The sequence below is a fragment of the Anguilla rostrata genome, chromosome 13 (genome assembly GCF_018555375.3).
Source record: "Anguilla rostrata isolate EN2019 chromosome 13, ASM1855537v3, whole genome shotgun sequence".
Lineage (NCBI taxonomy): Eukaryota > Metazoa > Chordata > Actinopteri > Anguilliformes > Anguillidae > Anguilla > Anguilla rostrata.
This window is the reverse complement of record NC_057945.1, coordinates 10,971,820-10,998,011: the sequence shown is the minus strand read 5'-3', so window position 1 is coordinate 10,998,011 and position 26,192 is coordinate 10,971,820. Positions and strand designations below refer to the sequence as shown.

General features: G+C 47.0%; 1 protein-coding gene across 3 annotated transcripts in view; it reads left to right on the top strand.

The window, feature by feature from the left end:
* The window catches only part of timeless (timeless circadian clock), a 28,580-nt gene extending 5,214 nt beyond the window's left edge, over positions 1 to 23,366 (top strand). For all 3 annotated transcript variants that reach the window (XM_064306476.1, XM_064306475.1, XM_064306477.1), the window contains exons 2-31: positions 176 to 233; positions 865 to 997; positions 1,638 to 1,791; positions 2,499 to 2,613; positions 2,747 to 2,809; positions 3,115 to 3,216; positions 3,460 to 3,615; positions 5,230 to 5,363; positions 5,931 to 6,018; positions 6,463 to 6,639; positions 7,027 to 7,244; positions 7,529 to 7,632; positions 7,835 to 8,004; positions 8,707 to 8,829; positions 9,525 to 9,676; positions 13,376 to 13,473; positions 13,907 to 14,030; positions 14,649 to 14,850; positions 15,689 to 15,840; positions 16,327 to 16,406; positions 16,556 to 16,679; positions 17,090 to 17,172; positions 17,525 to 17,673; positions 18,072 to 18,294; positions 18,967 to 19,035; positions 19,192 to 19,310; positions 19,762 to 19,987; positions 20,426 to 20,480; positions 21,166 to 21,230; positions 22,107 to 23,366. In XM_064306476.1, coding sequence (XP_064162546.1) covers positions 901 to 997; positions 1,638 to 1,791; positions 2,499 to 2,613; positions 2,747 to 2,809; positions 3,115 to 3,216; positions 3,460 to 3,615; positions 5,230 to 5,363; positions 5,931 to 6,018; positions 6,463 to 6,639; positions 7,027 to 7,244; positions 7,529 to 7,632; positions 7,835 to 8,004; positions 8,707 to 8,829; positions 9,525 to 9,676; positions 13,376 to 13,473; positions 13,907 to 14,030; positions 14,649 to 14,850; positions 15,689 to 15,840; positions 16,327 to 16,406; positions 16,556 to 16,679; positions 17,090 to 17,172; positions 17,525 to 17,673; positions 18,072 to 18,294; positions 18,967 to 19,035; positions 19,192 to 19,310; positions 19,762 to 19,987; positions 20,426 to 20,480; positions 21,166 to 21,230; positions 22,107 to 22,237 — 3,753 coding nt within the window. In that variant the 5' untranslated portion in view covers positions 176 to 233; positions 865 to 900 and the 3' untranslated portion in view covers positions 22,238 to 23,366. The remainder of the gene's footprint in view (positions 1 to 175; positions 234 to 864; positions 998 to 1,637; positions 1,792 to 2,498; positions 2,614 to 2,746; positions 2,810 to 3,114; positions 3,217 to 3,459; positions 3,616 to 5,229; positions 5,364 to 5,930; positions 6,019 to 6,462; positions 6,640 to 7,026; positions 7,245 to 7,528; positions 7,633 to 7,834; positions 8,005 to 8,706; positions 8,830 to 9,524; positions 9,677 to 13,375; positions 13,474 to 13,906; positions 14,031 to 14,648; positions 14,851 to 15,688; positions 15,841 to 16,326; positions 16,407 to 16,555; positions 16,680 to 17,089; positions 17,173 to 17,524; positions 17,674 to 18,071; positions 18,295 to 18,966; positions 19,036 to 19,191; positions 19,311 to 19,761; positions 19,988 to 20,425; positions 20,481 to 21,165; positions 21,231 to 22,106) is intronic.
* Positions 23,367 to 26,192: the final 2,826 nt, after the last annotated feature.

The following is a 26,192-nucleotide window of genomic DNA, read 5'->3' as shown; positions in this document are numbered from 1 at the left end:
AAGCAACTTGCAAAAGTTACAGTAAGAAAACGCTTATGGTTTAATACACATTCTCAATGTGTGGAGAAATGAGGATGTTATGACAGGCAGGCGCCATTTCTTTGTCTCTTTCGGAGCTGGCGAGCTCGTTTGCGGTTTTGCTGACTCCGTCTGATGCCCCCTCTGTCCTCCGCAGGTTTTGAACGGCCTATGAACTGACGTCCGTGGACCTCAGCTCAGCTGTTGAGAATCAGGTGACCTCCCTCTACACCTCTCTGGTCCCACTTCGCACGGTTGGAACAGCATTTCTGCCTATCTAATTCAAAATAGTCCATTTGAGTAGTTCAGAAACAGATTTGGAAGAATTAATAATCACTGTTTGAAGCAGGGACTTCAGGTACAGGTATAAATAGTTTGTTTTTTGGAAGGAATTTCAAGTAAGACAAGACCAGGTTAAAACCTAGTATATGGCTGGACCGAACCAGCCGACGTCACAGACATGTGTGGTGTAACTCTGTCACTCACTCACTCACTCAGTCAGTCAGTCACAGACATTCGCGTTTGTAGGGCTGGCCCCGCTGTTGCGGTCCAGCCGAAAATACTACTTACTACTACTTAACTAATTTGATTCATATTTTCATAGTACAGTATACTCATAATGTATTTACATTTACAAAAAATATTAAGTAGCAGTTTCAGATCACTTTCTGACCAGTAAATTCAATGGAAATCATATTACCTGTGTACTGTCTGTTAGCTATTTATTTACCATTTCACAAAATGGAAGATGTACATGTGAGAGTATGTGTGTAAAATGTTTCCAGGCAGCATAGTTCAGGCCTTAGCATGCAAGTGTTAACCATCTTAACCATCTGTGCCCCCCAGATTGAGGCCTTTCGCCTATTGCCTGGACAGAGATATATGGACTTGTACATGATGAATTGCGAACTCTTGGCAACGTGCAGTGCCCTCGGCTTCTTGGAAGGAGACACCTACCACCGTGAACCGGACTGTCTTGGTGAGTTCAGCAGGTGGCTGTGATTAGTATCTGGGTGAGTTTAGGTGCAGGTCAGTGTCTGGTATCGTGCAGTGATTAGTGTCTGGGTGAGTCAGTATCATATGTGTCGGAGTTCATGTAGCAGTGATTAGTGTCTGGGTGAGTTCAGTAGGTAGCAGTGATTAGTGTCTGGGTGAGTTCAGCATGTAGCAGTGATTAGTGTCTGGGTGAGTTCAGTAGGTAGCAGTGATTAGTGTCTGGGTGAGTTCAGTAGGTAGCAGTGATTAGTGTCTGGGTGAGTTCAGCATGTAGCAGTGATTAGTGTCTGAGTGAGTTCAGCTGGCAGCAGCGATTTGTGTCTGGATTGTCTGACAAAATAAAGATAAAGACAAATTGCTATAGTTTTTGGGACTGATGTCGCTCCTCAACCTGCTGATGGAGGAAAGTTCCAGAAAAAAGGGGAATAACCCATGTGTTCATTTTGCATTTTGAATTCAGAGGGAAGTGCGATATTCATGTTCAGTTTGCTTTTAAAAAGACTGCAAATGCAGTGAAAGCAGTTCAGTGAGGTATCAGTCCTCCAGAATCCGAGCTGAGTTCGGTTGATGCCTGTTTTTGGGACCCTTTTGCTGAGCTCTTACCCGTCGCCCGTCCCGTACAGAGAGTGTGAAGGACCTGATCCGGTACCTGCGGCATGAAGACGACACGCGCGACATTCGGCAGCAGCTGGGGGCGGGGCAGATCCTGCAGAACGACCTGCTGCCCATTATCACCCAGCACCACCAGGACAAGCCCCTGTTTGATGCTTGCATCCGGTATGGGGCTGCAGCCTTCCTCCTTTTCACCTCTTAGGGAGACGGGACAGGGCAGCTGTGGGTGCTTCTGGCTGCAGATCGCTGGGGTCAAACTCGGTCCTGGAGGGACGCAGTGTCTGCTGGTTCTCGGGGTGTTCTCAGCACCAGTGGTTCATTTAATTCATTGATGTAATAATCCACACGCCTTTATCCCAATTACTTCATTGGTAACCGATTGAAAGGAAACCACAAAAACCCGCAGACACTGCAGGCTTTTGTTTCCACCCGTTTTGGCTAAATGAGCTGATTGGCTGTGTACAGTACGTTAACACTGGTCTGAAACATTTTATATAAGGACACGAGAACAGTCCTTGGCTTTTCATTCATTCACTTAGCAAGAAATGTAGGTAAATGTCAGATGGAGCTAATTAGGTAATTTAAGGCTGGAAATTGGCATTGAAACCAGAAACACATACGGCCCTCGTTGCCCACCTCTGCGCTGGGAATTTAGTTTGCACCCCTATTCCAGACCACAAATCATTTAATGTTTTTTAAAGCACTATGATTTTTTAACACATGATTTTTCTCCTCCTCATTTAGTCTCAGAGAATGGAGTGTAATTTATGCTTTGGGTTTCTGCATTTGACGTTTTCCGTCTGATACTGTCTAGCAATGGGGATGTTATCTATTAAAGATAATTGGTTGCATATTTCCCTTTGTCCTCTCAGGCTAATGGTCAACCTTACCCAGCCTGCATTGCTCTGCTTTGGGAAGGTGCCAGATGACCCAGCTTTCAGACATCATTTCCTGCAGGTCGTGTCCTACCTGCAGGCCTACAAGGAGGTACGTGTGACATGACACTGATGGCAGTAGTGTTCTTCAGGCTCTCGACTGCAGTAAGCCTCTGGACATAGCCAGGCGGCGTCAGTTTGTCTTGATGACAACTTGTAAATTAAACTAAACTCTCCCTCCACAGGCTTTTGCCAATGAGAAAGTGTTTACTGTGCTGAGTGAGACGCTCTACAACCTCCTGCAGCTGGTGAGTGAACCAGGACCCCGTTTGCATATCTCATTCCGTCAGACACGCAAACTTTACTCGATAAACAATATCCTTGGGTCTGTTAAGAGTCCAACCTTAGTTAAAAAAAAAAAGAAAAAGAGTTGAGACGTACAGAAGCAGGGTTATATTTAGACTACAGGCTGCATCAGAGCAGTAGGAACTCATATTCATTCTAAAATAAATACTGCCAGGGCCTAGTTCTGACATTATTGCTGCTTAAAGTCTATATTCTGCTGCAGCCTTATTTCTCTCATTTTTCTCCCGCTTCTCTCTGACTCTGTCAGGAATGGGAGCAGAGACAGGAAGAGGACAATCTCCTTATCGAGCGGATCTTGCTCCTCGTCAGGAACGTGCTGCACATCCCTGCGGACCCGTACGAGGAGAAGGTGAGCAGTCCAGGCAGGAAGTGGCGAAGTGCACTGCCCTTTATTCAGTCTTCTGCTTCAGCAATCATCGAGTGCATTTACTGTGGGTGTTTGACATACCACTTAAGCTCTGCACAGCTGTTCATGACCATCCCCAGCTTTCCCAAATAAGTACTATCTCCTTTTTCTGTTTGTAACGATAGTGTTTTCTTTATCGCGCCTCATCGGAGCATTCTGTGTCTACCTGTCTCTGGCTCCTGTTAGAATGTGGACGACGACGCCAGCGTCCACGACAAGCTGCTGTGGGCCGTGCACATGAGCGGCCTGGACGACCTGTTCAAGTTCCTGGCCAGCGCCCAGAGCGAGCAGCAGTGGAGCCTGCACGTGCTGGAGGTCGTTTCCCTCATGTTCAGGGACCAGGTCAGGAAACCGCGCGCGACGCACTGCGCCGATTATTAACGTTTATGTTTCCGTACGGCTTCCTGCACCGGTTTTTACTCGGGTAACTTTATGTATCAACCTTTTTTAGCATGGTCTTAGTGATGAAACAAGGAGGCTTCATCTAAATAGGTAGAAACCTCATGTTTTATGGATGACACTGAATTGAACTGATTTGCAGAGTGCAAAACCTTTTCATAAGATTCATAAGGTCCAGAAACTCAGGAGTGGACTGCATTTGAAGCTTCTTGATGTTCATGAAGCCTCATTTTCCTCTCTGTTGTAAATAGCCAGTTTAAACTAGGGTTGAGTATTAATATGAATGCCAGTATGACAGTGCCACAATATGGAATTTTCCATATCATGAATATCATTCAAAATCTTTGGTTAGAAAATGAGATTGTGGTACTTTTGTGGTGTTGTTACAATACTGATAATTTAAAACAGATAATGACAGTTAATAGGTATCTAATTCATTCACCCTTCAAGTTAGTTATTAGTAACATTCAGCAATTCAGAACGGTGTCTACATTCATTTTACCAAATAAGAAACCATTTGAAGCCCAGCCTTCAGACAGCTATCCATAGTTAAATATAACACAATGTCGCAATCCATTGGCAATCCCACAAATACGTTGCACAGTAGCTAGTTCGTATTGTTGAACTTTGCAAGTTAACGTTATAGCTAACTGGTATCAGTTAAGTCAAATTTAAATTCTACCTTTTGGCCACATTGAGGTCCTGAGTGTTATAACGATATAATTTTAAGTTGTTGTTCTGTGTGAAATGTGTGTTAAAGAGGGCTGCTACTGCCACCGCATGTAAGCTGCCGGCCGAGAAATACTTGTGCCTCCCTGCCACAAGTTCCACATCAGAGAGGGCTTACTGCTAGCACTAGAAATGTGGCTACTTGCCATTGGTCAGCAGGATTGTTGTTTCCTGCCCGTTACATTTGAAGAGTTAGTGTGAACTACATGCGGACATGATTGATAACTTTGAGGAACTCTACTTTCAGGAGAGTTCTAAATTCTTTTCACTTTGCACAGAGTTTAAAGGGAAAAAATGAACTGAAAAAAGATGTCACTGAAATGATTTTGTGAGGGGAAAAGACATTATTTTACACTCACTCAATGAATTTTCTCAATTTTTATTTAAATTTTATTGGGTAAGAAAAAATACCTTTTATGTTCGCTTTGGTGCAGGAGTTTTAAAAAATTGCACAACAAAAATAATATTGAGTATATTGATTTGAATCATTATCAGGATAACAATGCAAAATATTGTGATATGAAGTTTAGGCCATATTACCCACCCCTAGTTTGGGCACAGATGCCCATTTTAACATGCACTATTAGTTAATCGTTCAAATGTTTGTGTGTCTGAGTGAGGACAGACAGGGTTAGTGGTCCACACCAGCAGTTCCTTTCGGGAAGCGCTTGTGTGTCGAGTGGCTGAAGTAGAGAATGCTGGAGTCCAGCCGGCAGTCTGAGGAGCGCGCAGACGCTGTTCGGCTGGCGTGAAGCTGCTCGCATGTTCCGTGGAGCGGTGAGGTTTTGTGTGCGGAGGCTCAAGCGCCCCTCTCTGTGGCCCCCGCAGACCCCCGAGCTGCTGGTGAGTGCGGGCCAGGCCCGGTCCGCTCAGGAGAAGCAGAAAGACCACCAGGAGCTGGAGGCGCTCAGGCAGAAGGAGCTGGCGGCCAAGAGGACCCGGAACTTCCAGAGGGGAACCAGGTAGGCGACGGGGCGGCACTGGGGTCTGTGCGTTTAGACTGCGAGGAATAATGAACCCGACAGCGCAGTAACACCGACACTCCAGCCCTGAATCTACACTGACACTGCACTGCAGCGCTAACCACACCCGGGGGCTCCTGAACCCTGGGCATGGGGAGCTGCAGGGTCTGCTTAAAGCAGTTTTTTGCACAGTTAATTCTCCTGCCTGGTTTCCTGGGTCTGGAGTCTTTGCTGATTTTAATGTGAAAGCAACTGCTAGTACATGCTGGGGCTTCGGCATTTTGGGCTGGTGGGGAACGTGTCAGGGCTTTGTCCATAAGTGGTATGTAGGGTGGCACTCTATGTACGGGGAATGATGAAGGTGCATGATTGCTACCATTTTAGGCAGTGCGGTTATTTTGTTTAGTCTATTTGTTGTTTATTTCTCTGCTTTTCTTTTTATTGTAAGTTTTTAATATGAGGTCAAAGTGTATTGTTTTCGGTCAATGTGATTGTACAGAGGAAGCAGTTTTTATTTAATGAAGTAATTTTATTATCTCTGTCTTCCTCTCCCTCTCTTTCTCTCAGGCACTCTCGCTTTGGAGGCTCCTATGTGGTGCAGGGGCTGAAGTCCATCGGGGAGAATGATGTGATCTATCACCGGGGGCTTCACAACGTGAGTCAGATCATCAGCCCACTCAGATTTAATCAAAATGCCTACTGCCCTTGGACAGGTGAAAAACTATGGTTTAGGTTCAAACCGTGATCTTATCCAACTCAAACAAGGTCAAATGAAGTATGAAAAATTCAATTAGTATTAATGTACTGTACATCATAATGGGATTCTGTTTGGACCTTCTGCTTTTCCTGAAAAAAAAACAACAACTGTGTAATTCTGAGTATTACTCTTGTGCTGTAGCTCTAAAACTGTTGAGAAGCAGCTCCCCAGCAGTCATGGAGCTGTTTTGATGTCAATTTGTCGTCAGTGCGTAAGGTAGTAGACTGTATAGAATCCGAGCTGAGTTTCTATTGGGCCATCATCCGGTTCATAGGTCACGGCGGTGGCCCCTCGGTTCGCCGTGTCCTTTTTCGCTCACGACCTCCCCGCTGTCCCCCGCAGTTTAAGAACTACACCCACGACATGGGCAAGGCGGTGCGGCGGGTGCCCAAGCGGCAGATGCGGGCGCGGGACCGCGAGGGCCAGAGGCGCTCCGCCCTCAGCGTGCGCCTCTTCCTGCGCGAGTTCTGCATCGACTTCCTGGAGAACTGCTACAACCGCCTCATGTACCTCGTCAAGGTGGGTGCTGTAGACTCGGGCACTTCTGGGAGGAGGAAACGGAAGAGCAAGCCGCTTAGGTCATTAAGTAAACCTCTCGGGTCGTTGCCTGGTCTGAGAGATGGCGGGCGGGAGATGTGAGGAGCAGGGTGTGTTTCGGAAACGGAGACAGTTTCGCGTTTCTGAGTCGCGTTGTTACAGGCAATTAGCAGACGCTCTTATCCAGAGCGACTTACATTGTATCCAATTATACAGCTGGATATATACCGGAGCAATGCAGGTTTGGTACCTTGCTCAAGGGCAGTGTCCTACCGGGGAATCGAACCTGCGACCTTTAGGTCACAAGACCAACTCCTTAGCCATTATACCACACTGCCGCAACTGCGTTGTTTCCGTGGATGCACGCAGGAGAGTCTGGTCCGGGAGCAGGCGCAGCAGCACGATGAGACCTACTACCTCTGGGCCCTCAGCTTCTTCATGGCCTTCAACCGGGGCCACAACTTCCGGCCCGACCTCGTCTCCGAAACCATGTCCATCCGCGCGTTCCACTTCATCGAGCGCAACATCACCAACTACTACGAGATGATGCTGACCGACCGCAAGGAGGCCACCTCCTGGTCCCGCAGGTCCGTGGTTTGGGGTGGGGGGCTTTTGGGTGGTGGGGGGATGGTTCATTTGGGTGCTTGAATGCTTGGCTGGTATGTGTTCCAAGTTTTATATTTTGATTCATGGTAGGTTTGACTAATTTGCTACAGAGCTTTAGTGATATTGCATATGCACTCCCTTGTCTAGGAATCGACTGAAAGGATTTATGTTCTCCTTCATAAGTCGCTCTGAAAAAGTCTCCTGGCCGTCTGGTCACACGCATTTGCCTGGAGTGACTTTGTAAAGCTGTTTTTGATGTTCCCAGGATGCATCTGGCCCTGAAGGCCTATCAGGAGCTGCTGCTGACGGTGAACGAGATGGACCGGTCACGGGACGAGAACATCCGCCAGGGCTCCAACGTCATCAAGAGTGAGCGCCCTGACTTCCTGTTTCCTGCGTCTTCCTCTCCGCATCCTATCTGCGATAGTCCTTCCCTTGCTCCGGCACTCAGTCGTGCTGTTTTCCTGCATCCTTCCGTGTGTTTTTATTCTGTACTCCATCCTTTCCGTTTACTTCCGTTTTCCCTCTGGTCCTCTGTTTGAGCTCCCTGTTGCCTCCCGTCCGTCTCCAGGCAACATATTTTACCTGATGGAGTACAGGGAGATCTTCCTGACCTTGCTGCGCAAGTTTGACGAGACCAAGCAGCCGCGCTCCTTCCTGCGGGACCTGGTGGAGACCACGCACCTCTTCCTGCGAATGCTGGAGCGCTTCTGCAAGGGCCGTCGCAACCTGGTGGTGCAGGTGAGGGCGCGAGCAGGAGGCCCGGCGGGGAGCCTGATGAGGGAGGTGTCTGTCGTGTAATCCCTGCCTGTGATGTGGTACCTCGAGTGCAGGGTGGTCTTGGCTTATTCTCCGTGGGTTTTAAAGAATAGAACTCTTGGTCCGTGTTGAGGTTTTCGAGAATACAGCTAATGCCCTGAGTTCAGGTTCTGGGTGTTATGGCTGATGCCCTGTGTTCTGGTTCAGGATGTAGGCTGTTCTCCCTGTGTTCAGGTTCTGGGTGTTATGGCTGATGCCCTGTGTTCTGGTTCAGAATTTAGGCTGTTCTCCCTGTGTTCAGGTTCTGGGTGTTATGGCTGATGCCCTGTGTTCTGGTTCAGAATTTAGGCTGTTCTCCCTGTGTTCAGGTTCTGGGTGTTATGGCTGATGCCCTGTGTTCTGGTTCAGAATGTAGGTCGTGCTCCCTGTGTTCAGGTTCTGGGTGTTATGGCTGATGCCCTGTGTTCTGGTTCAGAATTTAGGCTGTTCTCCCTGTGTTCAGGTTCTGGGTGTTATGGCTGATGCCCTGTGTTCTGGTTCAGAATGCAGGTCGTGCTCCCTGTGTTCAGGTTCTGGGTGTTATGGCTGATGCCCTGTGTTCAGGTTCTGGGTGTTATGGCTGATGCCCTGTGTTCAGTTTCTGGGTGTTATGGCTGATGCCCTGTGTTCTGATTTCTGCTGCAGAAGAAGAAGACGAAACGCAGGCGGTCTCACGGGAAGAAGAAGCCGCAGGTGGAGCACACGCCTGAGCACCTGGAGGAGACCTGGCAGGTGGTGTCCGAGGAGCTGAGGAACGCAGGGTTTCAGGTCAGTCTGCCCCGCCGGGACGCTGGAGGCGTGACGTGTGTAACATGGATAACGCGGGTACGCCTTTATGCTGTTCAGATCAAGGGTGCAGGGTACAGAGCTGCCATTCCCTGCGCTGGTTATGGTATGAGTTGGGCCAGCAGTTCAGTTCTGGTATTCTTTTAATGTGGCTGGGTTGGAAATGGCCTTTCTGTTTTTTTTCAGAAGCCTTGGACTACAGGTCCAGTGTTAGGTTTAGCTAAAGTCATTTAAGAGGATTCTAATTCTTTGGATAAGTTTCAACATGATTTGCATCTGGATTTATTGGAACAGATGAAAACAAAGGCCATATAAGCATGTAAATGCTATGAAATAAAAGCTGATTGTATGTTTGTCTCATATTCATCATTTTATCTTAAATCCAAATGTCTTAGGCCGATAGCAGAAATAAGACCTCGCTCGACTGTTGCCATACTTCTGGACAGCACTATGGATTTGAAATACTTGCATTTGAGACTTACATTCATGACAAAAAATAGATGTGTCGTGAATACTGGTTACAAAATCGATTTTTTTTTTTTAGTAACTAGCAATTTTACTGGCGTCTGAAGGGTTCATGTATTTCAAATGAAGCACTTTAAGCAGGTCTGGTATAAGCAGCCGTTCCCTCATCGCGTTTCCTGATGTCCTGTCTGTGGCGTGTGCTGCGGTCGTAGCTGTCCGCGTCGCTGACGGAGGGCGCGGTGCCGTTCGACGCCGCCTCGGACACGCCGATGGAGGAGCAGCGCACCGAGGCCATGGTGCGGGTGCAGGACGCCCTGCTGGCCCGGCTGGGACCCGAGGCTCTGGGCCTGCTCCGGGCGGCAAGGTGAGGGGCCTGCAGTGCCAGGCCAATGGCCAAGAGTTCAGTACAGTTCAGCTTCGGTGTCCGCTAGGGCACTACAATGTTAAACCAAGTGATAGTGAGAGAACTTAACAGACTCTCAGTGGTGTGATTTGTAAACTAAAGGTAGGTTCTCGGTTCAAACATTAAAACTTGAAACAGGGTTCGTACGGTCATGAAAAACCTGGAAAAGTCATTGAAATTTAAAATGCAATTTCCAGGCCCTTGAAAAGTTATGGAAAATAATATTTTTTTTAAAGGTTTTGGAAAAGTAATGGAAATATAGCTAAAGTTGCATCAAATATAATTACTAATTAATCCAATCATAAAAATAGTATGTATAGTAATAAAACGTAAATTGACCCGTAACCCGTATTTTGGTGGTGTGAGAAGTTAATTCGGTCCGGCTCAGTCTGTTTACAGGCACGCCTCTGCTGATGTAGCAGTTAGTAAACGTTGGCCCTACTGTGCCGACAATATGCCAGGGAAGTGCAGCTTCAATAATATATCAGGTCTCGAAATTAACTTTTTTACTTGGTAGCACTGGTGCTCCCAACTTCAAAAACTTAGGAACACCCACCGAAATGTAAGGAGCACCAACAATATATGCAATAGATTTTTTATTGATAAAAAACGACAATATAACAGTACAGTTTACAAGTAACAGTTAAACTGTCACGCATAAAATGTGTCGTCTCTTCAAGGAATTGCGTGTTATGCATTCAAACGACAAAGCGCGTCACATTAATACCGCTAATTAAATCAACCGCCAGTAAACTGCATCGGAGAAATTAGCTGGGTCGCTACACAAAACGTCCGCTTCAACTTTTCAGCTTTCGATAACGCCAATAAATTGAACATACACTTTTGTCTTCAGGTAACATTAGTTAACGCGTTAGCTCTCTGTGTCGCGTGACAGTGGAGTGCAGCGAAAGGGAGTGATTGAAGGCTAATATTAACCAATTTAAAATCAGCATTAAAGGTAAGAATGTCAAGCTCGCGATTGGTTAGAAGGGTCACCGTCAGCTCACAAGGGACATGCTGAATGTACTAACTAGCGAATGTACAGAGAAAGAGACGTTCGACTGGGAAAAAAGAGAGAAAAAAAGAACAGAACAATTATTTGCAATCGCACAAATGCTCCCAATTATATTTTGAGGTCGCACAGATTAAATTTCGGGAGCAATTTCGATCCCTGTTTGAGACCTGTATCTAAGTGTGTCTGTCTGGTGTTTACAGTTTTTTTTTTTTATTGCTAAGACACATTTAATGAAACTATTCCCCTTTTTCTCAGAACTATTAACACAATCCCAAAACTACACATCAATCAGCACAAACCTCAAACATCCATGCCAAACTCAAATTATCTTCTCAAAAACATATACTCTTCCATCAAAATTAAACTTTGCCTTCAAATGGCACACACAAGCCATCGAAAACACAGACAATGTAGATTACCCATAACACACCAGTGAGATAAATTCAAAGCACTAATGCAAAAACCTTTTATAGCAGTGCGTCAGGAGTTATTTTCTCCTGGTTATTCTACTTATTTTATGGTTTTCAGATTTTGATCTTTGCAATGTTACACTCCTAACAAATGAGGGAGTGTGCAAATTTCCAAATATTTTATTTGTAGTACTGAAAAGTGATGCTGAGTGAAAAGTACTGTACAGTAACCACAACACAGTTGAAGGAACAAAAAAATTTAGTATTTTCAAAGGAGACTAGCATTCATAAAAATAACTCAGTATATGCAGCACTATAAACAAAAATAGCAATAAAATCTAAAGAACATATAGTCTGTAAATACACTTCAACATTACATAGACATCATATCCTCTCACAGTAGTACAGCAGATGCAATATGTAACATTACAGTAAATTATAGTACCTGTTTTCTTGTCTGAAAGTATGGACAATGGATGCCACTGTGAAACGATTGAAGTTTGGCTGAACTCTCTGTCCAGCTTCCCTCATCATCATACCATGCACCAGCACATGGTCAATCAAGGTGGCACGTATTTTGTCTGGGACAAATTGTCTCCTGCCTCTTCATCTCCTTTGTCTTCCTGATCTTTGGACAGCTTGTCCATTTTGAGGATCCATTGTTCAAAAGCACACAGACGCAAACTGTGGCCCTATTTATTGATCCAGAGATTGTGACCGGCGTGTAAACAATTTTGCTGCCAAGTGTTTGCACCTAGAGAAAGGTGTGTTACCTGAGTTTAGGTTGTGATGTTAACTGTTTTGACTACTAGTGTTTGTTGCATGAGCACAGTGTGTAACCAGTGATTCATGAGAGCATTTGTTTGTAGAGATTTGCAGAAAAAGTTTAACAATTTGCAGCATATGTTAAAACAAGTGAAAAGTGTTTATAGTTTTGAGAGATGTGTTGGTCCTCTGAGAACTGAAGTAATAATTTGGGAGTTTTTGCTAAAAGAACCAGTTTTAGTGTGTTAGCAATCAAGAAAAACTGTATTTGTTTTAGAGAGGCACCATATGTTTCAGATGTAGACCTAATTTTACTTAATGTTATTTATTTATTTATTGACCTTTCAGCATTATTACAGGTTATTTTGCTGTTACAATAAAACATCAATACTAAGTAGACAAAAGATTTTAAATATTGCAATTATCTAAGTTGAGATCTAATCTCGTATCCAAAATTAAAATTTTAAATCCGCTGTCATTTAGGAGTCTGCACATATAGGGGATTGGTGATCTTCTGTATCTCTCAGTTCGACATCTTGGGATGGCCAGTTTGTTTGGGTTCCTTGTCTGACGACCTGTGAGCTCCTCCCTGAGGGGGGGGTAGCCAGTCACTGAAGTTGGACTTTAGCAGCTTTCTGGCAAAGCCAAGACACAGTTGAGTGCATCTCTCTGATAGAGTGCACAATCCGAGAGTGCAGAGAGCCTCTGGGTACCCTGAGTACCTCTGGCCAAGTATGATTTTACAAGCCCGTTTCTGCGTGCTTTCCAGCCTTTTAGCCTGGTCTGTAGTCAGGGAACTGTGCCAGACGGGGACTGCATACTCCAGCACTGGGCGTACGTAGCCTGTGTAGATGGAAACCAGTTCTGGGTCTCGGACACCAAATTTCTTCAGGCGACGCAGAGCAAAAAGCTTCCTGTTCGCTGATGTCAGCATGTGGTCCACCTGACTGTCCCAACGCAAATTACTCTGGACGGTGACCCCCAGGACCTTGACAGTGTCACAGACTTCCAGGATGTTCTGGTCAATGGAGAGAGTCGGCAGGGCGGGTGGATGCCTCATGTGGGTGACATGTAAAACTTAACTTTTCTTTGGGTTGAGTTTCATTTTGTGCTCCTCTACCCAGATATCAAGACCATTCAGGGTCTGTTGGAGGGTACAGGGTAGTTGGAGCTGTTACAATAAATAATTCTAAATCGTCCCGCTGAGATAAAGTCATTTGTTTTGGTCATGGAAATTCAGTTAAAGGTTGTGGAGAAGTCATGGAAAAGTCATTGAAAATCATTGGTGAAAAAGTGTATGAACCCTGTTGAAAATTTCCATAAAAGAAATAGACATTGCTGGATCTCTTGCACACAGTCTATGTTACCAGAAAAGTAAAATGGAGGCCTGTTTCAATGCCAAGACATTAAAAACTTAAAACCTGCTGACGCAGTGGCTGGATATTTATATCGTTTGTTTCTCTGTCACAGGGAGGTGTGGCCGGAGGGAGACGTGTTTGGGTCAACCGACGTGGAGCCGGAGGAGGAGCTGCAGCTGCTGAAACAGATTCTGTTCGCCGAACTTCCCAGTGAGCCCCGCCCCGCCCTGCCTTGCCCCGCTCTGCCCCACCCTGCCCTGCCCCGCCCCGCCCCACCTTGCCCCGCCCCGCCCTGCCGACACACAGCTTTACACTCTGCCTCAGCCTCATGCTTTAGTGCACACTCAGCCCGGCCAAGAACACACATCGCACGCATCAAACGCAACTCACACATTGGAGGGTTTTTTAATGTGTTTAACATCGGAGTGATCGCTGGTTTATGAACAAAAAAAAAAATTTCCATAGGGTTTTGGTGAAATGCATACCAATACCTATCTGCTTTACCGATCTACATAAGTCAAATATGTTGGCCCATCATGCAATTCCTTATTGGCAGCAATGATATTTCATTTTTCTGTAACACTGAGGGGAGTTTGTGCATGCTTGCGAGCAGAATGTGACTGACAACACTTTTGATGGACAGGGTCAGCCCCCGCCGATCCTGTCATAGAGGATGAGGAGGGAGGCGGTGACATGGAGGAAGAGGAAGAGGTGGAGTCCGTGCACGTGTCTGAGACGGAGTTCAACTTCCTGGACTACATCAAAAGGTCTGTTCAGACATGTACACAGTTTCAGTATACCTCATCAGCTCACCTTTTATACAGTTATACTTACCGTAGTCTCCTCCCCTGAGCTAACCTCTCCTTCAGTATGCTTTTGTCTACTTGCGTTGTCTGGCCTAAAATATTCATAACTGGCTACAATCCAAATCCAAGGAGCTTCTTGACTGGGTCCTGTTCTGCCTGTTATGGGAATTACTGGAGTGATGTCACTGAATTGCAGTTGAGAGAAAGTCAATGGTTGCCAAAGGGAGCCATAGTTTGCATATTTGCTAACATTAGCGTTTGTGTAGCTAAAAAAAAAAGGAATGAAAGTTTCCGTTTCATTACATTACATTGCATTACAGGCATTTAGCAGACGCTCTTATCCAGAGCGACTTACACAACTTTTTTACTTAGCACTTTACATTGTATCCATTTATACAGCTGGATATATACTGAAGCAATGCAGGTTAAGTACCTTGCTCAAGGGTACAACGGCAGTGTCCTTACCCGGGATTCGAACCTACGACCTTTCGGTTACAAGCGCAGTTCCTTACCCACTGTGCCACACTCCGTCCTCGGTCAAATTCCCTCGACTGAAACGTGCGGGCCGTCCCTCGGCAGGTTCGCCAGCCCCAACATCGTGCGCCCGTACCTGCTGCTGCTGAAGACGTACCCCCAGAACACGCCGCACACCAACCACTGCATCACCCGCATGCTGCACCGCCTGGCCGTCGACCTCAAGATGGAGGCCCTGCTCTTCCAGCTGTCCGTCTTCTGGCTCTTCGACAAGATCCTGGGGGACCCGGCGGCCGCCGCGTACAAGGTAGAGACCTGAGCCTGCATCAGTGCTGCATAAGCCCGTGACATCACGCGCGTGGAGGTGACATCACGCGTGTGGATTCTGAGCACCAGCACTTGTACCATACTTTGGCCAGTATGGGTTTTGAGGACATGGGTTTCGTCAGTTAAGCAGGAGTCCTCCCTGTCTGTGAAACCTTGGGAGTGCTTTACTTTTACATTACATTACATTTTTTACTTTTAAGTGGAGAATTCAAGGCTGTGGAAGTGCTTCAAATAGGCTGGTTTTATGTTCGTCACTGGTGAGAAGGTTGTCAAGAAGGTTGTCCCTCTGCACGGAGTCCAGTCACAAGCCAACAGGATTGGTTTCCTAGCAAATAAATATATCAAACACTGAGATGGAAACATCACAAAAAAAAGACACTGCCAAGATTTGGATCTGTTATACTTATGTAATTGTAGTAAGCACTGAATTGAATAATAGTGTTTTTATGATGTTCCTTTTAATTGTATAGGCTGGTGTGATATAACATGATATACATGCAGTCTACAGTAATTCCTTTGCTTATGTGTAAAGTCTTGTCTGATGTCTGTGAACCCCACTCTCTGGCACGGCATGTCAGTGCAGTTTCAGTAAGTCCAAGTGCTCCTAGTAAAACCTGATGTTTAGAATTCCTGTTCGCGGTTATGCGATTTCCCGCAAGTTAGCACATCCCTGGCCAAGGCTACCTGATCCTGTTTTTTAAGTCTGTGAGCGTAAAACTGCAGAAGAATGTCTTTCCCAGGAGCCCTATGAGGGGTGCGACGAATCGACGCTCGAGGGTCTTAACCCCCCCCCTCTTTCTCCCTCGCCTGCCCGACAGGAGCTGGTCACCTTCGCCAAGTTCGTGCTGAACCGCTTCTTCGCCCTGGCGGCGCAGAACGACAAGGCCTTCGTGGAGCTGCTCTTCTGGAAGAACGTCGGGGCCGTGCGCGAGATGACCGAGGGGTACACCAAACCGGGGGAGGGGAACAGGTGAGTGTGTGTGCGTGTGTGTGTGTGTGCGCGTGTGTGCGCGCCTCTTTGTTTTGGCATCTTCAGTCCCACCCGAATTTGGCATGTCCATTTTGTGAACGGTGTACAAATGTGCTCAAGCGTGCCCCCTGCTGCCGGGTCGGAATGGTGAGCATGTGATCCTGTGGGTCACAGGGGTCAAGCTCCAGTCCTGCAGGGCCAGAGTGCCTGCTGGCTTTTGGAGTATTCTCGCCACAAGTGTCATTTAAGTAGGTGATTGGCTAAGGAATCCACACACCTTGGTCTCTAGATTGTAAGGAAACGACTGAAACCCACAGACACTGGGGCCCCCGTGGGATTCAGTTCGACACCCCTGATGTGGGTCCTCCATTTTCTGAAAGCATGGGATTAAATGTAGACTAGCGTAGAAAGTGTCCGTTCATGTAAATGTAGCTTAAGCTTCACCTCTGGGTAATTTTGGGCCATGTTTTTTTTTTGTCCAATCAGAGGAGAAAAGAGAGTTGTTTGGACTCAGGAGGAAGAGGAGGAGCTACGGCGGGTCTACGAGGAGTACCGGAACTCTGGAGGTGAGCGTCTCTCTCTCTCTCTGTCTCTCTCTCTCTCACTCTCTCTGTCCTCTCTCTCTCCTGCCCCCACCTCCTTCTCGCCGTGCCCCCACCTCTCCCGCACATCCTCTGTCCATCTTTCCCACGCTCTCACCGCCCTCTCTTCGCAGTGCCCGACGTCGTGGAGACCATCTTGCCGTTGCTGAGCAACACCACCCGCACGCGGCGGCAGGTCGTGGCGCAGATGGTGCACATGGGTCTGGTGGGCAGCGTGAAGGACCTGAAGAGAGAGAGGTCAGGATTTCATTCGTTCACAGTGCGGTTACAGAAACATGAAACATGCTTTCACTCCTGGCCCTTAGTGGATGGTTATACCTGTACTGCAGGGTTAGGGTTGTACTGTGGGGTGAGGGTTTTACTGGATGGTGAGGGTTGTACTGCAGGGTTAATGGTTGTACTGCGAGATTAGGGGCGACATAGCTCAGGAGGTAAGACCGATTGTCTGGTAGTCGGAGGGTTGCCGGTTCAAACCCCGCCCTGGGCATGTCGAAGTGTCCTTGAGCAAGACATCTAACCCCTAACCCCTAACTGCTCTGGCATCAATTGTAAAGCGCTTTGGATAAAAGCGCTATATAAATGCAGTCCATTTACCAGGTTTGTACTACAGGGTTAGCGCTGCTGGCTTAACACTAGTCTCTCTGCAGGAAGGGGACTCGCATCGTCCTGTGGACGGAGGAGCAGGAGCTGGAGCTGGAGACTCTGTTTGAAGAGTATCAGAACTCTGATGGTGCGTTCTCACCTCAACTCCCCCAACGGCAACCTCTAAAAGGCAGCAGTTTGTCCCCATGCACCACCTACAGTGTCAGGTTTACCGAAAATGCTGCTTTTGCTCCGTGTGCATATATTTAACATATGAAAGAAATTCTGACTGTCAATAATTGTGACAAGTCCACTGTCGTATTTATGGCAGAATTCACTGTGGTCAACTGTGAAACGAGAAGACATGTTAAATGTTCAAGCCAACATTATTAATGTAGCTGTGATGATGCGTGGGTTTAGCCCTCAGAGGTAAGGTTCAGATTGGCTGTAGTCGGATGTGTGGGGGCGTGTTCTAAGCAGTGGGCGTGGTCTCTCCTCAGATGTGCTGGGCAACATTCTGAAGAAGCTGACCGCGCGGCGCTCGCGGGCGCGGGTGGTGGACAAGATGCTCAGCATGGGCCTGGTGTCCGACCGCAAGGAGCTGTACAAGAAGAGGCGTCGCACCGCCCCTGGGAAGTCCACCGGCATGGTGAGTAACTACACTTCCCACAATGCTCTGCTCAGAACACTCCTGAATAAGCTAGTATAGTGAGTCGCAAATGATATTTCCCACAACACTCCTGACTATTAAATAGCACTATGTATAATCATTTAATAATGTTGACACTGAAGCTGTGAAAATGCTCTTCTGTAAATTTTTTGCTTTTATTTAAAATAAATGAACAAATCTAGAATTTAAACATCATATTATACATCATATTATATGATCAGCCACGTATTTAAAGCCAGACCTGTCCTTATTTTTTCAATGTGAGGTCACATAAAGCCTCTGAAATGCAGATATGAAGAGTTAATGTAATGCAAGCGGTTGATATTGTGTACCGTCTCACCCCAGTGTTGAACCCCAGTCATTTCCCTCCCCCACAGAGTGAAGAGGAGTTCTTCTCTGACCTGGCCGGGGGGGTACAGGACGAGCCCTCAGACATAGAAGAGGAGGAGGAAGACTCTGAGGAGGAGGACGGGTCGGGGAGGAGCGAGGACGAAGGGGAGGAGGAGAGAGGGGCTCGGCAGAAGGGGAGCCGTGGCGGGGAGACACCGGCGGAGCGGAATGCCAGCGTGGCGGCCATGGTGCACGCTCTGCGAGAGGAAGGCCAGTCCCACTCCCCTTTAAAAGCTCAAAACCCTGCTACTGTCAGACCCACCACCACTGTTCTGTTTCAGCCCCTTTACCCATAGGCCCTGCCCCCACTGCTCAGTCCCAACCTCTACCCATAGGCCACGCCCCCAGTGCTCAGTCCCCTCCCCTTTACCCATAGGCCCCACCCCCACTGCTCAGTCCCAACCTCTACCCATAGGCCCCGCCCCCACTGCTCCGTTTCAGCCCCTTTACCCATAGGCCCCGCCCCCACTGCTCTGTTTCAGCCCCTCTACCCATAGGCCCTGCCCCCACTGCTCAGTCCCAACCTCTACCCATAGGCCCCGCCCCCACTGCTCCGTTCAGCCCCTTTACCCATAGGCCCCACCCCCACTGCACAGTCCCCTCCCGTTTACCCATAGGCCCCACCCCCACTGCTCAGTGCCCTCCCCTTTACCCATAGGCCCCGCCCCCACAGCGCAGCCCCCTCCTCTTTACCCATAGGCCCCACCCCCACTACTCAGTCCCCTCCCCTTTACCCATAGGCCCGCCCCCACTGTGCAGTCCCCTCCCCTTTACCCATAGGCCCTGCCCCCACTGCTCAGTCCCAGCCCCTTTACCCGATATCCATGCCCCCACCTCACTGCAGGACTTGACGTTAGCTTATCTATTCTTCTGTGTATACAGGAATGGCAGGACCCCTGCTGTGGCTACAGAACTGCCTGAACAGAACAGCAGATGACCGTGAAGAAGAAGGTGAGCGTTTGTGTGTGTCTTTGTGTCTGTGTTTCTTTGTGTGTGCGTGTGTTCACTGTTGTTGTGAGGCCAGCCCATGTTTCGCTGTACGCTGATGTAAGATGACATAAGCACCATCATCGCTAAAGAAAGCCCCGCCCCTGTCCCCGCCTCCAGGCCTGGTCCAGGCCGTGCCGCTGGTCCCGCTGATGGAGGAGAACGAGGACGCCATGGAGACGGCCAGCTTCCAGCGCTTGCTGCGCAAACTGGGCGTCCGAGCGCCCGCCGACGAGCAGGTGGGTGTGCCCGTTGCTTCGGAAACCACCTGCAGTCAGCCAATCACCAGGAGGAGAAGGAAGCCGTTAAAGGAACTGGAAACAATTCAGTTTAATATGGTGTTGAAATATTCCACTGCCATTTAGCTGTAACCCCCAGAAAGGAGTATGTTGTTACTGTATATTGGTTTTGCTGGCATGCTATAATGTAATTGTACAATAGTGCAAGACCCTAGCCTTATTGTTAGTCCTCAGACATAAAATATGACGGACAGCGTCTTATTTCATAATGTTCGTGGTGCTTTATGGGAAAAGTAAGAACTTCAGATTGGTCAGGGAAGCCTGGTTTATCTGGCCCAAAGACCCCCTCCCCCTGCATGTTTTGGAAAGTGTGTTTTAAGCGATGAATGTGTATGAAGTGTGATGTGAGTGTGTGACTGAAGCGCTGTGGGTTGTGTCACGTGATGCTCAGGAGTCCTTCTGGAGAATTCCGGCGAAGCTGAGGCCGTCCCAGCTGCGTGCAGCTGCCTCCTGGCTGTCCCAGGACGTGGGAGCGGGGGAGAGGGGAGCGCAGGAGGAGCAGGGGAGTCCCGCCGCGGAGCCGGAGGGGGGGAGCGATGACGTGGAGCAGAGGGCTCAGGTCCTGAGGGCTCTGCTGCTGGCCCGCAAGAGGAAACGCCCAACGGCAGCACACACTGGTGAGGACCGCCCCAACACACACACACACACACACACACACACTGGTGAGGACCGCCCCCAACACACACACACACACACTGGTGAGGACCGCCCCCAACACACACACACACTGGTGAGGACCGCCCCAACACACACACACACACACACACTGGTGAGGACCGCCCCCAACAAACACACACACTGTGGCTGGACACACTGGTCAGTACAGCCCCCAACACACACACACACACACACACACAGGTCAGTACAGCCCCCAACACACACACACACACACACACACACTGGTCAGTACAGCCCCCAACACACACACACACACACACACACACATTCTCATGGTTACCCACTCAAACGCCCAGTCGCACATTCACACTCACACAGGTACATGCACTCGCAGAAGTTTGATTACCCAACATTCATCTGTGTTTGCTGTCCCTCAGAAAACCACTCCTCTCTCGATGATCTGGAGTCCACCTCTGATGGAGACACTCCAAGGTAAGGCCTTGCTCACCTGTTGAAATTTGGGTTTACGTCTACTTGCGAATGGGTGTGGCTATGGCATTGTGGTATCATGGGAAATTGAGCCTTCTGCTTGTAGTTCTTGGCCCTCACATATAAAAACCCATTTAAGTGGAGCTTGCTGGGTGGCATTTATCCAGAGTGTCTATGTGCTCCATGGCCTGGCATTGAATCTTCACTATGTCAGTGCTGACTGGTAAGCAGTCCCCCTCAGCAGTTTTAAGTTGGCCATTAAAAAGTGAGCATAAATAGATAAATTAAATTGTTCTAAAACTCCTTGCAAATAAAAATTTTGACCTTTTTAAATTCCTTGTTAGTTTAAATTAAGTCTGATGTCCACCTCTCATGTTGTGTAGCTGTGGGTGCGTGTTAGTGACGTCCTTTCTCAGGATCAAGGGAAACAAGTAATTAAGTTCAGGTTGTCAACAGGGTACATCTTTTAAACTGCAGCAATGACATCATCGTGCTTCATTCTCTGTATTTTTTTTTTATTGATTAAATGCGTTGTCTGGACAGTCTGATTCTTGTACATACCGCTCCCCAGGTCTCTGCTTTTTTAATTAGCTGGGCTGTGGAATGTCAGGCCCTCTCTGGAGACGGATGTGAACGATATTCCACTTCTGTTTCTCTCCGATGATAAATGGCTTCTCTTCTTCCCCAGAGCCGGAGACCGGGGCAAGGTTTCTGCAAAGAGGAGCAGAGTGCTGGACAGCGACGAGGAGAGAGGTACCGTCCCGGTCTGAATTCGTGTCTTGGAACGTGCTGCCAAGTCAGCCATTTTAAAATGCCGTCCACAGCACTGGAATAAAGTACAAATCACTTGCTTGTCTAACATGGCTTCCCTCCAAACACTTTATTCTATCACACGAGTGACGTGTCTGTCACACCACCTTTTTAGTCTTGTGGTTTTGAAGAAAGCTGAGCAGGCCGATTTGTTTGCGTTCCCGTCTTTCTTCCTTTCCCACATTCAGCGTAGTTTAAGAAGGTTTATGTTTGCTTTTTTCTTCAACATCCCTTCTGTAGGCACATACAGACAACAACCGCCAAATTATTGCTTTGCGTTAGTTCGCTACATAGTTAGCTTAACATTCCAGTCATAGCTAAAGGCAAAAGACACTTACAACTGCCTGATAATTACCTAACGTCAGCTAGCTACATAGCTAGCTTAGCATACCATTCATAACCAAAGGCAAAAGACACTGATAATTACCTAACCATTAGCTAACTGCTAGTAGATAGCCACCTTGTCATTAGAGAGCTAGCTGTTGACTTGTTTAGATGGAATTATATTTGCAGTTATTCATGCATGGTGTGATTATGGCTTTATGCTCCAATCTCGAAATGCTGAATTGTCCAAGTGACAAAACACCAAACTAATGAAATCCTAACTAATGAAATATGCATCAGAGAAGAGTTTAATGAAGTTGGATGTTCAGGAAAATGCAGCGTTTTGTCATGCAAAGCCCCCATTTTTCTGAAATACAACATAATACTGTGCCTTTGATTCATTTACAGTTTAGAGGAATGAGGCAACAGCATTTTGTCGCTTACTAGTAGTAATATCCCTAATTCTCACGGGCACCTGAAACTGCTGTCTTCCAGAGGAAGCCTCATCGGCGAAGGACGCTGGGCGCGACGTAGAACCAGATTCGGACGAGGAAGCACAGTCTGCCCCCTCCAAGCGCAGACGCCAGAGGGCGTTCGTCGTCGATGACGACGAAGACGAAGACTAGAAGACTAGAAGACTTTCACATGCTGGGGTCCGGAGTTACGTCGGGGCCAAACCGAAACTCGGTGGGAGATGACCCCCCCCCCCAACAACTCGCGCTCATTATCCCAGAGGAGGCAGGGAATTGCAGGGGCCTGTGGCAACCCTGGGTCAGTTTCGGCTGTCCTCTCATAATGCGGTGCGGTTAGGACATGGGTTTGAGAGGCTGATCCTGGATCTGAGGCCAAATTCACGGAGAGGTGGGAAGCACGACTGACTGCTGAGCGAAGAACAAGTGGCAGCAGATTGCAGGCAGCCCGTTTAGGTTCTAAACGAGCGTTCGTTATTTTTTAATGTTTCTGTATAATCATGTGTTTTTTTGGTGCTAGGCTCCTTTGGGTGGTCCTGGCTTTGTGTTTAATTGTATCCTTGGCGTTGAGATGGTTTGAAGCCCCACACACACACACACACACAGACGCACACATAAAGGTCGAACGTTCGTATCTTACGGCCATCAGCCAGTTATTACTTAATTTTACCAGCGCTTTCTCCAGGCTGGGAGAGGAAACGGGGTGACTCCACCCACTGGCTGCATCTGCAGTACTGTATTAAGACCTCAGCAGAGGACCTCAGTGTGGGCTCCTCCTCTCTGTTTTACTGTGTTTAGGGTTTTGTTACTGTGTTTGAACTTCTAAAGACAAGTTTACAAGTATTTTCATACAGCTGGGTTCAAAGGACCAGATATATGGAATGCAAGTTCTGGAGTGTACGTCTCATGTTTGACAGGTCTTATTGAGGAAACTTTCAGGTATTGATGGAAGAGTAAGAGTTTCATGAAGCATGAAATATGTGAAGCTACAGTGGGCTTTCACTCACTGACTTGAACCAAGAAAAATGTTTTGCTCCCCGCAATACCAAAACGATTGAATGAAATTGCTGTCACAGCCAGCAATGGACGCTCTGCCAATTCTTTGTTCTGCAAAACCTCATTCTGCCGTTGCTGCTGTTATTGGTGACATTTTACCCTGTTCCAAGAAGTTATTTTTCCCATTGATAAATGTAAATGCTTTGCGATGTCTTTAGTTTGGAGCTCATTCGTGCTTGTTGTTAGGTTCAATAAATTGAATTGTGAATTAAAGTGATTTTGGCATCTGGTTTTGCATTTGTTCATTTTCACAAGACTTTGTTATTGTAACTGTTAAAATATAACAGGGATGCTGATCCATCAACAGCACAACTTTTTAGTGTCATCCTTTAGTTTCATCGATTTAACAGTAGGACTTTTTTCAGGAGTTAGAACTGATATATATATATATATATATATGTGTAAAATATGGAATATAGAAGGTTATAATGGCCAAGGCTGGCCAAAGAAAAATGTAAAGTAAATATATTTTCATATTATTCATATTTTCTATTCTATTTGAAATTCAGAATGCCATGGCATTGGGGACTCATCCCACCCAAGTACCAGTATCAAGACCAATACAATGCTCCTTAAAACTGTAGGATAAAACCACTTTGCATATTCCTGTGAGAACTCGCCCCGCACAAAATATGTGAACTTTGATTTTGAACCAAAAATAGATATTGTTGTGGTCCTGTTGCCTGTTGCCACTAGAGGGTGCACATTAAAGGCTGTGCTATTGTAAATGTACATTGTTTGCACCCATCAGTTCAGAGGTGTTGCACAGGCCTACATTAAGCCTTTAAGGTGTGAGATCACAAATCCGTTATTGGAATGTTCTTAACTGAACATTCTAACGCTGATGTAAGAATCACTCTTGGTAATTGAAAGCAGTGGAGTTCTAGAACACTGATGTAAAATTCTGAAAAAAACATTCCAAAAAACCTACATTTAAATGGGTTAATGCATATTTGTATTCGTGTGGATGCATTGATGATGACTGAATCATCGATGTTCGCCTTCAACCCATCCAGGTGTTATAGATTTGACTGGGAACGTATGGTTAAATTAATCAATGTATTTGGCTAAAAAGTGTGTTCTTTCATCTGTCAAATCTTCTCAAATGCATTTTCCTACAAATAAACAATTCAGAACATATCACAGCATTTTACAATATGCTTTAACAGAAGATTGTGGTTGATGAGGTTAGTTTTTGTGACCACGGCTGTGATGGAAGCGAGGTACTCTGGTGTCTAATGGTGTGCTTCCTCCTTTTTGTTTTAGCCAGAAATCAGTGGGGGACTCTGCCTTTTCAATAACATGGACCCCCTCCAGAGATACTCCCTGTGTTTAATGCAGCCTTTGAAATTGCCTTCTCAATATGCTTTGAGTTTGCTTTGGCCACTCAGGCTTATAAGCTAACCTGCATCCTTGCTTATTGCCCTGATATCCGGGGGGTGCAAACCCCCCTCTCCCCCACCCCTTTTCAAACTGCCAGGATCAAAAGGATTTCCTCTGCCCTTGTCCCCCCTGACCCAGTTCTGATACTGTTGCTGTTTACAGCGGGGGGGGGGGCTAGCGATATCCCCACCTTCCCTTAGCCGCGCCCGCCCCCTCCCCTCCACATCTGGACCGCGTTAGCCACTTCCTGCGAGCGGCATCCGGTCAGCTCCCAGACTCCCGCGGGCCCCCTGGGGAGGGACGGGAGAGGGAGACGCAGGGAGGTGGGGTAAACAGCACGCCGGCGTCTTCGTAAACAAACGCGCCGGGGCGCCCAATCAGAAAGCGGCAGCGACCCACCCAGACGCGCAAACACAGACAGCTAAAGCACTGTGGACAGCAGTGCACCACAACCAAAACTGCTCCAGTGAATCACTCCGTACCATAAGTAGCAATTTACATTCAAAAATAGAATCCATCACCAAATGTATTGTTCCACATCTTGCGGTGGCAGTATAGTGTAATGGTTAGGAAAACGGGGCGCTTGAAACTGGGTATGATTCCTAGCTGGGATGCTGCTGTTATACTCTTGAACGTTCACCTTAATTTGATCTATGTGGTCACTTCTGGCACTACGATCTTTACTTCACTCTAATGTGTTTTTCTGCACCCCTGCACCTTGAACTGATGCACTTGTTGTACGTCGCTCTGGATAAGAGCGTCTGCTAAATGCCTGTAATGTAATGTAATGTAATGTAATTTACTATATTGCAATATCCAGCTGTATATATGGATTGTATGTAATAGAGCATAAGTGGTGTAAGTTGCTCTGGGTAATGTACTAAAGTCCAGAATGTAATGAAATGCACCAAGGCAGACTGTGCAATGGCCTACGGCCAACCAAAAAAAGTTTCTAGTGTTGATAAACAAATGGAGAAAACTTGGAAACTGCAGTAACTGGTTCATGCAAGCCCATCGACCTCGCAAACTCGATGTCTCGTGAGCACGTGTTGTCTCACTTGTGTTACTTCCTGCAGGGCACGTGTGTACTCCAGGTGCACTGCAACTTCCTGCTCACTCCGCCCCAGACACCTCAGGCTACAACGGCCTGTGGATCTGCAAGTTAGGATAACAGAACTGTCAGCCAAATGCAAATCAGCATCCACCAGGCCACAGGAGAAAATCAAAATGCAAGGGTAAGTTGGATGTGACCCATGTGAATAGAACACACCTAAAAAATAATAATAATAAAACACACCCTATAGGGAAGTGCACGCAATGTGCTGAGCGATGCAACTTGCATGAAAAGGCACTGCTCCAGTCTCTGCTAATTTACAGGCTGTTAAGATTAGTTTTGTGCTTTTTGACCCGACCAGAGCCTGACCACATATTGTTGGGGGAGGAAAGCTTACGGCTGTAATCAAATATGTTCTTTCTTATAATAGATTATTTGAACTAGCTCAGCACAGAAGGATTTTTAAGTAGAGGAATTGAAGAATCTTAATGTTTAAATTTTATTGTGTAAAAGCAGGGAAAGTGCAACACACGTTCTGGGTTGTTAGTGTTAACTGGTAACATTGGATGGCTGCCAACTTTTCTGATACCCCCCCCCCCCCTTCACTCTGTTCCCACT